This window comes from Stomoxys calcitrans, chromosome 2, assembly GCF_963082655.1.
Source record: "Stomoxys calcitrans chromosome 2, idStoCalc2.1, whole genome shotgun sequence".
Lineage (NCBI taxonomy): Eukaryota > Metazoa > Arthropoda > Insecta > Diptera > Muscidae > Stomoxys > Stomoxys calcitrans.
The window spans coordinates 92,517,166-92,529,262 of record NC_081553.1 but is presented as its reverse complement, the minus strand read 5'-3'; the positions used below and the strand labels follow the sequence as shown (position 1 = coordinate 92,529,262).

Here is a 12,097-nt window from a genome sequence, read left to right as displayed (position 1 = left end):
CTGTTCACGAGAAAGACGAAGGTGGGCCAATTTAACGCACAATGTGAAATCAATAGCACGATTTCGATATCTAACAAGTCAAATACTTAAAAGTTATCTTGGACAGAAAACTGAATTGGAAGTGTCACACTAAGAAACATACCGAGAGGCCGTGAAACCTGAATCTGAAAATAGTACATCGGCTCCAAAGGAGCGTGATAAGACCAATACTTACTTACGCCTCAGTAGTTTGGTGGACTGCGATGGGGAAAAAGTGTATTGTAAGGATGATTTAACAGGTTCAGCGAAAATATTGTCTAGGCATAGGCGGAGCGATGAGGGCCAGTTTATATGGCAGCTATATCCTATATAAGGATACTAACCAATTTAGAAAATACTTGACACAATTGTTGAAAATCACACCACAACGATAAAATTTCAAGGAAATCGGATAAGAATTGCGCCGTCTGAAGCTCAAGAAGTCTAAGCGGCTATATCACATTATAGACTGATTTAGACCATACTTAGCACAGTTGTTTGAAGTTGTATCAAACCAAATCGGATAAGAATTTCGCCGTCTAGAAGCACGAATAGCCTAATCGGGAGATCAGTTTAAACGGCAGCTATATTAGGTTATGAACCGATTTGAACCATTTGGTGCAGTTGGAAGTAATACCAAAACACCACGTGCAAAATTTTATAGCTCAATCGGATAATAATTTTGGCTTAAACGTGCTAAAGAAGTCAACTGACCTACAAAAATAAAAAGTGTTTGTGCAAAATTTCAAGCGCTTAGCTTCACTCCTTCGAAAGTTAGATTGCTTTCGGCAGACAGACGGACAGGGCTAGATCGACTTAAAGTGTCATGACGATCAAGAATGGGTCTTACAAACGGAATGACGAATTTAGTATACCCTCATCTCATGGTGGAGGGTATAAAAATTAAATTTTATAGAAATTGGATATTTTTCAAAACTTATTCTATTATTATAAGGAGCTAATAAAGTACTAACAATTAACATCTTAAAAAAGACGGTCCTTTTTTGCACAAAACCCGAGATAGTTCAAACCCTACTATACTACTATATTCAGCAAAAATCTTACCCCGTCTTTCAATATCGTCCTGAAGACCTGAATAATTATGGACCCTTCAAGTAAAAAAAAAATCGTCAAAACATAATGGAATTTTATGCAAAAAGCATCAAAAGAAAAAATTTTGGCCCAAAAAATCATCAAAATGACGTTAAATCGTCACGTCTGGCAGCCATGGGTATTAAATCAATAACAGCTTGGTACTAAAACTAGTACAAATTCGTATTAAAACCAATACCAACTTGGTATAAAGGCTAGTATCAAACGGTACTAAAACATTTGACATTTCATCCATACCATGCGATATTGCTTTGTTACCATATAGTGCTGCTTTACTATCAATACCGTATGGTAATAAAATGAGACCGTTTGGCATAAACTTTTCACTGGTTGTACATTATATTGCTTAATTTTGGTTTATCGGCAAAAAGTATGGCAGATTGGCCAAACTAATGAGTCGTGCTTTTTTAACCCTTTGTTTTTTAGTGAGCCTTTATAAGTAAACATTTGCATGGTGTATGTACACTGATAGGAAAAATACGGTACTTAGCCAATACCGCTAGCTAGCTAATAAGAATTGACGGTGTCACATTTGTATTCTTGTCACCGAGCCAAAAGTGTTATTTAGCTTTGCACTTCAAATATTGACGCGATTATAAAATACTTATTTTAATTTAATAAGTGATTTTAATACGATTTGTGTGCATAAAATCGTGTTAAAATACTCGATAGCGATTAAAATTAAATTTAGTGAGTTATCTATATCAAAAACATGATAAAATCTCTTGTATGGAAAACGATGCTGTGTTAGTGTATTCATATGAGAATCCCCTCAGGCAATCAATTATTGAAAAAAAAGAATCGAGGTTGGTCACAGTAAAACATTATTATTGTGATTATTTAATTACAATTATTAACATAAATAATCGAAATAAGATTAAAATAATTTTCAATGGTTTTTAGTTTGGTTCATTAGGGGGTGGAATATTCAGTAACGGTGTGGTACTAAAACCAATAACGAATTGGTACTTAAACTAGTAACATATTGGTATTAACATCCATATCCGTTCGGTAATAGGACTAGCACCAAACAGTACTAATCATTTTATATTTCATCCACCAGTTCGGTAACAAGGCTAGCACCAAATGGTACTATTCATTTTATATATTATCCATACCAAGCGGTATTGCTTTGTTCCTATGTAGGATTGGTACTAAAACCAGTAACAGATTAGTATTTACACCAATACCAGCTCGGTAACAAGGCCAGCACCAAACGGTTCTAATCATTTTATATTTCATCCATACCATGCGGTATTGCTTTGTCCCCATAGGGAGCCGTTCCCATGTCGGATTGGTACTAGAACCAGTAACAGATTGGAATTAACACCAATACCAGTTCGGTAACAAGACTAGCACCAAACGGTTCTAATCATTTTATATTTCATCCATACCATGCGGTATTGCTTTGTCCCCATAGGGAGCCGTTCCCATGTCGGATTGGTACTAGAACCAGTAACAGATTGGAATTAATACGAATACCAGTTCGGTAACAAGACAAGCACCAAACGGTACAAATCATTTTATATTTCATCCATACCATGCGGTATTGCTTTGTTCCCATACGGTGTTGTTCCCATATCGGATTGGTACTAGAACCAGTAAAAGATTGGTATTAACACCAAAACCAGTTCGGTAAAAAGATTAGCCCCAAACGGCACTAACCATTTTATATTTCATCCATACCATACGGTATTGCCTTCTTCCCATACAGTGTTGTTCCCATGTCGGATTGGCCCTAGAACCAGTAACAGATTGGTATTAACACCAATTACCAGTTCGGTAATCAGGCTAGCGCCAAACGGTACTAATCATTTTATGTTTCATCCATACAATGCGGTATCGTACTGAAATGAGCATGTTTGCTATCAACTTTACTCTGGGTGTATAGGTTAGATGGGAAAGTGGCTGAGGATATTAATCCGCCCCATGCCACAATGTGCATACACCTAAGCCAGTAATCGGCTTGTTGAAGTAAACGTTAATCTCTCATCCCCTCTCTGGTCCACTGCTGCTAGGAGTGTAGCAACTATGGCAAATAAAGGAATTTCGATTAAGCTTATTTCAGTTTTCTAACCAACTTTTATGTCTAACCGTTAAAACTTGGTTAACCGTTAAAAACTCGCTTGTATTTAACATTTAATTACAATAAAATAAAATATTTGGCGTAAATCGATATATTTGTGGCCAAAACGAGAAAAGTTTAATAATTCAAATATTTTGCTATTGACAGTCAGCAGTCAGTTTAGTATGATTTGCGATGTTACTCTGTTAACAACGACGGTGTAGTGATTAAACTAAAATAAAATACAAAAACTTTATTTTTTGAACGGTTTCAAATGTTCATATTATCGCTCTCTTTTGTTCTGTTGACGAGCATTGTGCTATTGTTGGTGGCCTGGTGCAAACGCACTTACACTTTCTGGCAACGTCATAATATACCCTATGTCAAACCTTTGCCTATTATTGGCACCCTTAAAGATGTTCTAACTATGAAGAAAAATGTCGGAGTACACATCAATGAAATTTATAATGATCCTGTCTTTGCCAAGGAACCGGTAGTGGGCATATACATGCTGCATCAGCCAGCATTGCTGATACGCGACCCCGAACTCATCAAGTCCATGTTTGTGAAGAATTTTCAAAATTTTCATGACCGTTATGCCACCGTCGATGTAAGTGTTGATCCCTTTGGCGCTCTGAATATGTTTCTGTGCAAGTACGAAACTTGGAATAAAATGCGGCCAAAATTCTCACCCACCTTCACGAGTGGAAAATTGAAGCAAACATTTCCCCTGATGGTCAAGGTAAATTTTATGATTGTTACATTTTATACTCATTGTGTTTTTTTTTGTTGATTGCAAAGGTAAACGTACTATAAATCCTCATGCAGAATAATCGATTAATTATACAAATCATTAATAATAAGCTTCAAATTAATTGTTATTTATCTTAAATTTTTATTCCACTTACCCGTCAAAAATGTGATTAATACCAAGAGCTGATTTTTTTCTAAAATTATAAAAAAAAACATAATGAAATCAGATACTCAATACAAGTTAAAGTCAATAATTTCTCATAATAGATACTAAATATCCCATAAATGACAATGGGTAAGCCAGGTAATTTTGCTACGACATTGCAAATGCAAATTTGCCTATGTACATTCCATTAAGCAACAGGGGCAAACTTCTTACATATCAATAAATGTTGTCCGATTCAAGTTTAAACTCTTTGATAAAGACCTCCTTTTTATAGTCGAGTCCGAACGGTGTGCAGAAGTGCAAATGTCACCACCGCTGAAAAATTTGTTTTCACGTTCTCGCCAGGATTCGAATCCATGCGTTCAGTCTGATAGGCGGTGATGCTAACCACTGCACTACGGTGGCCTCCACATTAATACTAAAGACCACTACTGTGGTTCAGGATATTCTATAACTGTGCGCATTTGTTTGCAATAATAAAAAGTAGAAAAGCTAAACCAATAGTCAACTCTGTCTGTCTGTCCATCCATGTTTTACTTGTAACCAAGATACAGATCGCATTTGTTTTCTGATTTTCATAAAATTTTGCACATATAACTTTTTTGAATATAGTTCCCATATACAATATAAATTTTACCCCGCATACAGTAACAGTTTTAAGCAGTTCGATGGAAATCCTACTCTTTATCATGGTGTCCATGGTTTTGAGTAGAAAGAACGTAAGGCTTATAGGTCTGTAGGCCGCATTAGTATGCCTTGCCACCCTTGCCTCCTGCCAGGCTTTCGGAGTATACGTAAGTCCTATGCAAACTGTGAAAATAGTGGCTAGAAATAGTCTGCCTCCTTATATAGTAACGCCGGAAATATTACATCAGGTCCGGGTGACTTAAATGGTTTGAAGCTCCTCAAGGCTTCCTTGACCATCAATTCCGTTATGATAAGCCTTCGATCAAACTCATTATTCCAAGATTCCGATGTCTTCGTTAGTCCCGTCGTATCCTATGGAATATGGGTTTTCATCGAAAGCCTCAACATGTCCTCTGTTGTCTCTGCTCTCTCTCTCTCCCATGTCGTCTTCTAACGTTTCAGTTTGGACATGGGTTTTTAAGATAAACTTTTTCATCTTGGCGGCGTCATTAACGCTATTGACCTGGTAGCAGAAAAGCTTAAACGAAGCACGTTTTGTTGCTCTGGTAATCTTATTGTATTCCTTGAGACGTGTTAGTACACATCCCAATAAACTTCCGCTTTTTTACGACGAGCTCTGTTATAAAGTCTCTTTCCCAATGTTGCGAATCTCCCCGATCATCCAGAGTTTTTCTTGGGCTGATTTCCTTTTTTGAAGAGGACAAATTTCTTCGAAAGACTCTACTAGTGCAGTCGTAATCCTGTTGATATTGTCGTCAATGTGTTCTATGATTGGACAATCTAAATTATTTTGCCCCAGTATTCTTCTGAATAGTCTTCCGAATTTTGGCCAGTTGATTTGAACTTATTACGGAAGCCTATCGGATTCGGCGCTGGCCGTGCTATTCTAAACCTAATGTAGCGATGGTCGGAGAAGGAATGCTCCATATCCCTCATCTATTAGATTTTCCGAAAATATTGTCACATCTAAAACCTCCTGCATAATCCTATTAACAAAGGTAGCAGTGTTGCCAATATTAAGTGTTATTAGGTCGTTAGTATTCAAGAATTCTGCCAGGGCTTGACCCCGCTTATTAGTGTTAGTACTACCCCACGAAATGTGGTGAGAGTTCGCATCGCACCCTATAAGTACTTCATTTCCTGTCTGTTTTGCCTTCCTCACCAACCGTTGGAGCTCCGACGTGGGTGGCGGTGTCAGAGAGTCGAAAGTCAGAGAACGTAATGCCATGTATGCTTCTCTGTCTCCATGTCTCATCACTGTTGCGTCCGACGTTGACAACTCTGAGGAAAATACATAATTGAAATTTTTATGACAAATAACGCAGGTTCCTGGCCGAGTACCAGTGTTAGCATAGAATAATTGGTAGTTGATATGGTTCAGACCAGAAACTTTGTTCCGGATAGTGCATGACTCCTGAATTAAGGCAATTAAATCTTTCGCTTGCTAATTTTCTCCATCAGAGCATGAGTAGCTGTTTCGCTCTGGTGGAGGTTTGTTTGAATGACCTCAATCATTGGTCCTTCATTAGATGGGCTTCTTGAGAGTGGGTGATGGTCTCATTGTCTGCTCCATGTTCTGCATTGAGCTTCCCGTCTTCCGAGTCTTGAGAAAGTCGTAATGGTTCCATCATCGGGTCCCTGTTCGTTAGGCTGTATTGAGTCTACCGTCCCTGCACTGCATGATGTTCCAATATTAGGATCTTTGCCTATACTAGAGTCCAAATCTTGAGTAAATGGGATTTTTGGGTTATGGTCTCATCGTCGGCTCCCTGGCGACGTTGAGCTCTCTTTCACTGCACAACCTGATGTTTAGCCATCCTAGTCTTCCCAATCTTGAGAAAGTCGTTGATGGTTCCGTCGTCGGGGTCCCTGTTCGTTAGGCTGTGTTGGGTCTCTCGCCCCTGTACTGCCTCATGTTTTAGTAAAGGGTGATTTTTTGAGGTTAGGATTTTCATGCATTAGTATTTGACAGATCACGTGGGATTTCAGACATGGTGTCAAAGAGAAAGATGCTCAGTATGCTTTGACATTTCATCATGAATAGACTTACTAACGAGCAACGCTTGCAAATCATTTTCAGTGAATGGGCCCTAGAAAAGTTGGCAGAAAATCCGCTTTTTTATCGACAAATTTTGTTCAGCGATGAGGCTCATTTCTGGTTGAATGGCTACGTAAATAAGCAAAATTGCCGCATTTGGAGTGAAGAGCAACCAGAAGCCGTTCAAGAACTGCCCATGCATCCCGAAAAATGCACTGTTTGGTGTGGTTTGTACGCTGGTGGAATCATTGGACCGTATTTTTTCAAAGATGCTGTTGGACGCAACGTTACGGTGAATGAACACATTTCGAACCGAACACTGATTTTGGTAATAAAATTCAATGATTTGCAAGCGTTGCTCGTTAGTAAGTCTATTCATGATGAAATGTCAAAGCATACTGAGCATCTTTCTCTTTGACACCATGTCTGAAATCCCACGTGATCTGTCAAATACTAATGCATGAAAATCCTAACCTCAAAAAAATCACCCTTTATTAGGATCTTTGCTTATCCTAGTCTTCCCAACATTGAGAGAGTCGGTGATATATCGTCGTCGGCGTCCTGACCGTTAGCCAGTATTGAGTGTCCCGCCACTGCACCACCTGATGGCTCCATATGAGGATATTTGCCTATCCTAGTCTTCCCAATCTTGAAAAATATGACCATGGCCACGTAGTAGGCCATGCCTTTAGTCTTAGCCAAACTTGTCACGGAGAAATGATTAATGCCCACCACAAGGAGAATTACTTCCTCCTTCTCCTCCCTGTGGAAAACCTCCCATTTCTCCACGACCAAATTTTGGTTTTGCTTGTTTAAGACTTCCATCATGCGTTCCGTTGCGATTTCGCCGCCCACATCTTTGACGAAGATCGTCGCCCTTCTTTGGGATGTCCATCTTTCTAACAAGGTCGAGCTCTGCGCCCCAGGGAGTCTGGATACTTCCAACGAGCTTTTTGACGGTATCAATACATTCTGCTGGCACAAAGCGCAGCGTGAAGATGTCCCATCTATACTCGCAGCTTATAATTCGTATGGGTGGACTCCCTTCAGAGTTCAACACATGTTTGATAACCCGTTAGTTTACCAAATGCCTCTCCTGAGACTGATGATCTGGTGGAATTCTACTGGATGCACTGCCTATATCGATGACTACATAAGTCATCTCATCTTTCAGCGTAAGGCAACTCCTTACCATTCGCAGCGACTATCTTCCACTTCCGTGATGTCCGTCGCATCCTTTTGGAAGTCACATTCCTCCATGAAGACTCAGGGGCCGTGAGCGCTTCCTTCGTTGCTGTTCGGACTTTGTCTCCCTCCGCAGGACACTGTCTGGAGTCTCCAGTGCGGGGGGTTGGCTTTGTCTTCCCAGAGTATTTAAAAGCGGGAAGCTCTTTTCCTTCTTCTGCGTCATGGCAGCGTTATGCTCATCAAGAGATCTGATTCTCTTTCCAGCCTCCGTAGAAGTGCTTGAAATGTCAGTTCTATCCCGATTACCCTGCCGGTACATACCCCTCAGTCTCTTTCGTCGTGCACCGGATCGCGTTCTCGGTCCGCTTGTGAGATTAGCAAAGCCACCGTCATCCCGCTATCCTCATCTCTTGATTCGGCTGCGATGACTGTTTCATTGACACCGTCGCTGTTTGAATTGGAGTCGTAAACACCACCTTTACTTTAAGGCTGGGTTATCCTCATTTGTTTGACTGAGGACTGGTTGTGCGCTTGAAACATTACTCTCGACTACAGGTTCCAAGGCACGCACACCAAAAAAGGGGAGGACAACATGCTGCGGTCTGATGCCACCACCGCAGCTGTTGGGTTTTTTGAGTCCATTTTGAGCCTGCTCCTGAAAGGCCTTAAAATTTTTCATAATAGATACCTATTCCGAGATTAGGATTTTTTTTGGAGGAGCGTAATGAAAACACTTCCGCTCCACTTAACGGTTACTATCGATAAACTTATAGAGTTGGTGTAGGGTATTATACAGTCTGCAGCACCCGTCTTTTGCCTTTCCTTACTGGTTTTTGTATATTTTTGATAGAATCCATGATGGTGGGTTTCCAAGATTCCGACCGGACGAACATAGCTTACGAGTATGGATTAAAAATATAAAATGCCAACAAAAGTATGTTTAATTGGACAGCCATCTTCCACCTATTTGCATTTCATTTTAAATAATTTCGAAATTTTTGTAATGTTTTAATTATTATTTATATAATTCATATCTAAACGGACGGACGGACATTCGAAATTTCAATAAACAAAAAAACAGTATATGGCACGCTACTAACCACCTCATACAGGAATTTCAAATTAATACTTATGAATAATTTTGAAATATGTTAAGCAGTACTTTAAAAAATCCAATCGAATTAATAAGTCGTTTTATATTCTGAATAAAAAACATAGATTAAGTTTAACTGTTACATCGACATATCAAATAAGGAACATTGAATTAATGAGCATGATGTTGTATGGCTCCGTTCTTAGAAACCTTTCCGACAGCCCTGGCATACAACTTACAAATTTATATGGTTTCATAGTTGTTTGATTAGGTTTCCGCTGTTTCTTCGCGAGTTTCAATAAATTGTTTGTAGCCAAATCCGGGTAGGTTTATATGGGGGATAAATCTGTTTATAGACCAATTCGGATCATACTTGGCATGGATGTTGGAAATCATAACTTTTCTTTGTATCAAATTTCAGCCAAATCGGATAAAAATTAAGACTTCTAAGGGCTCAAGAAGTCAAATCTGGGGATCGGTATATATGGCGGCTATATCTGTTTATGGACCGATTCGGATCATACTTGCCATGAAGGTTGAAAGTCATAACTCAAGTCTTTGTTCGAATTTCTGCCAATTCGGATGAAAATTGAGGCTTCTAAAAGCCCAAGAAGTCAAATCAGGGGATCGGTTTATAAGGAGGCTATATCTGTTTATGGACCGAATCGGATCATATTTGGCATAGATGTTGGAAGTCGTAACTTAAATCTTTGTTTCAAATTTCAGCCTAATCGAACGAAAATTGAGCCTTCTAAGGGGTCAAGAAGTCAAATCCGGGGATCGGTTTATATATGGGCTATATCTGTTTATGGACCGAATCGGATCATACTTGGCATGGGTGTTGGAAGTCATAAATCAAGTCTTTGTTTCAGCCAAATCAGATGAAAATTGAGGCTTCGAAAGGCTCGAGAAGTCAAATCCGGGGATCGGTTTATATTGGGGCTATTTCTGTTTATGGACCGAACCGGATCGTACTTGGCATGGGTGTAGGAAGTCATAACTCAAGTCTTTTTTCCAAATTCCAGCCAAATCAGATGAAAATTGAGGCTTCTAAGGGCTCAGAAAATCAAATCCGGGGATCAGTTTATATGGGGGCCATATCTGTTTATAGACTGATTCGAATCATACTTGGCATGGGTGTTGGAAGGCATAACACTAGGCTTTGTTCCTAATTTTAGCCAAATGAAAATTGAGGCGTCTAGGGGCTCAAGAAATCAAATCGTGGGATCGGTTTATATGGGGGCTATATCCAAATCTGAACCGATATGGCCTATTTGTAATTAACCATACTCTCCAGAATCTTGGAAAGCGCAGAGCATAGAGCTATTGGTTGGAAATTCGCAGGGGATATGCTGCACGTTCGCAATCATTTAATGCGCCGGGAAAACACCCGCACTTTAAGCAAGTTTAAAAAGATTGCATAAAGAAAGAGCGAGCGTCGAAGAACACTTGCATAAAACAAGTGAATATATGTCATCCGGGACCTGGGATTTATTTACGTCGAGATCTGAAAAAAATCCTTTCGACTCCACGTGTTCGAAAATAAATCTGAGGCATGGAACTATTGGGTTGCCCAAAAAGTAATTGCGGATTTCTTAAAAGAAAGTAAATGCATTTTTAATAAAACTTAGAATGAACTTTAATCGAATATACTTTTTTTACACTTTTTTTCTAAAGCAAGCTAAAAGTAAAAGCTGATAACTGACGGAAGAAAGAATGCAATTACAGAGTCACAAGCTGTTAAAAAATTTGTCAACGCCGACTATATGGAAAATCCGCAATTACTTTTTGGGCAACCCAATAGATACGTCTTCAATAACGGGGAGTAGTTGAACGCTTACCGGCAGGGAAGAATTTCCCGCAAACATGTCAGCCAGCAGGTTAGCCTTATCAACCGGGTCAGTGAATATCTGGCCGTCTATAATGAAAGTCGGGATAGCCGATGAGTTGCCCTTAACTCTTTTCACAAACGACCAAAAGCCTTTACTTTCCCTCGGAGAAGCAAGAACTTTGGCACGAAGACGCCGTTCGTGCAGAAACTTTTCACGTCTATGTACTCTGGCACACGAAGTTCTTGTCTGTTTGCTCATTTTTATTTAAACGCTAATTTCTGAATGCCTCCTCTTTCGATATGACGACATTCCTGTACGCCTGGTTGAACCAGCTTTTGCCCTTTGATTTAACCAAAATTATTTTGGTTGGAATAAACAACTCCGTTTCAATTAAAATTCTTTTCTCTATCATTTCAACCGCCGCATCCAAGTCACAACCAAGAAAGCAAAGCTTCCAATTGAAATTGCGAAAGAAATCATAGAGCTCAGCCAAATCAGCTTTTTCGTACATGAAAATTGTCAGCGTTTGGGCTGTAAATAAAGCGGCACGGAGGGTAGAATACGAACAAGTAAAAGCGTGCTAAGATCGGCCGGACCGCATCTTGAGAACCCACCACCATGGATTCTAAAAATTCTAGGAACCGAATAAGGATGATCGAGAGACCGGTCTCTAGAAGCCAAATCGGGAGATCGGTTTATATGGAAGCTATATTAGGTTATAAACCGATTTCGTCCGTACTTGGCACAGTTGTTGGAAATCATAAAGGAACACCATATGCAAAATTTCGGCAAAATTTGGCAAAAATTGCGGCTTCCAGGGGCTCAAGAAGTCAAATCGGAAGATCGGTTTATATGGGAGCTATATCAGGTTATAGACCGATTTAGACCGGACTTGGCACCGGTATTGGAAGTCATAACAGAGCACTACATGCTCAATTTCAGCCAAAACGTACAAAAATTGCGGCTTTAATGGGCTCAAGAAGCCAAATCAGGAGATCGGTTTATATGGAAGGTATATCAGGTTCTTGACCGATTTCGACCGTATTTGGTTGTTGGAAGTCCTAATAGAACACTACATGCAAAATTTCAGCCAAATTGGACAAATAATCCGGCTTCCAGGGGCTCAAGAAGTCAAATCGGGTGAACGATTTATATGGGAGCTATATCCAAATCTGGACCCATA

General features: G+C 39.6%; 1 protein-coding gene across 1 annotated transcript in view; it reads left to right on the top strand.

The window, feature by feature from the left end:
• The window catches only part of LOC106088997 (uncharacterized), a 39,794-nt gene that overhangs the window by 15,225 nt on the left and 12,472 nt on the right, over positions 1–12,097 (top strand). The window contains exons 4-5 of the mRNA XM_059361534.1: positions 1,804–1,937; positions 3,509–3,938. Of these exons, the coding sequence (XP_059217517.1) occupies positions 1,804–1,937; positions 3,509–3,938 (564 nt within the window). The remainder of the gene's footprint in view (positions 1–1,803; positions 1,938–3,508; positions 3,939–12,097) is intronic.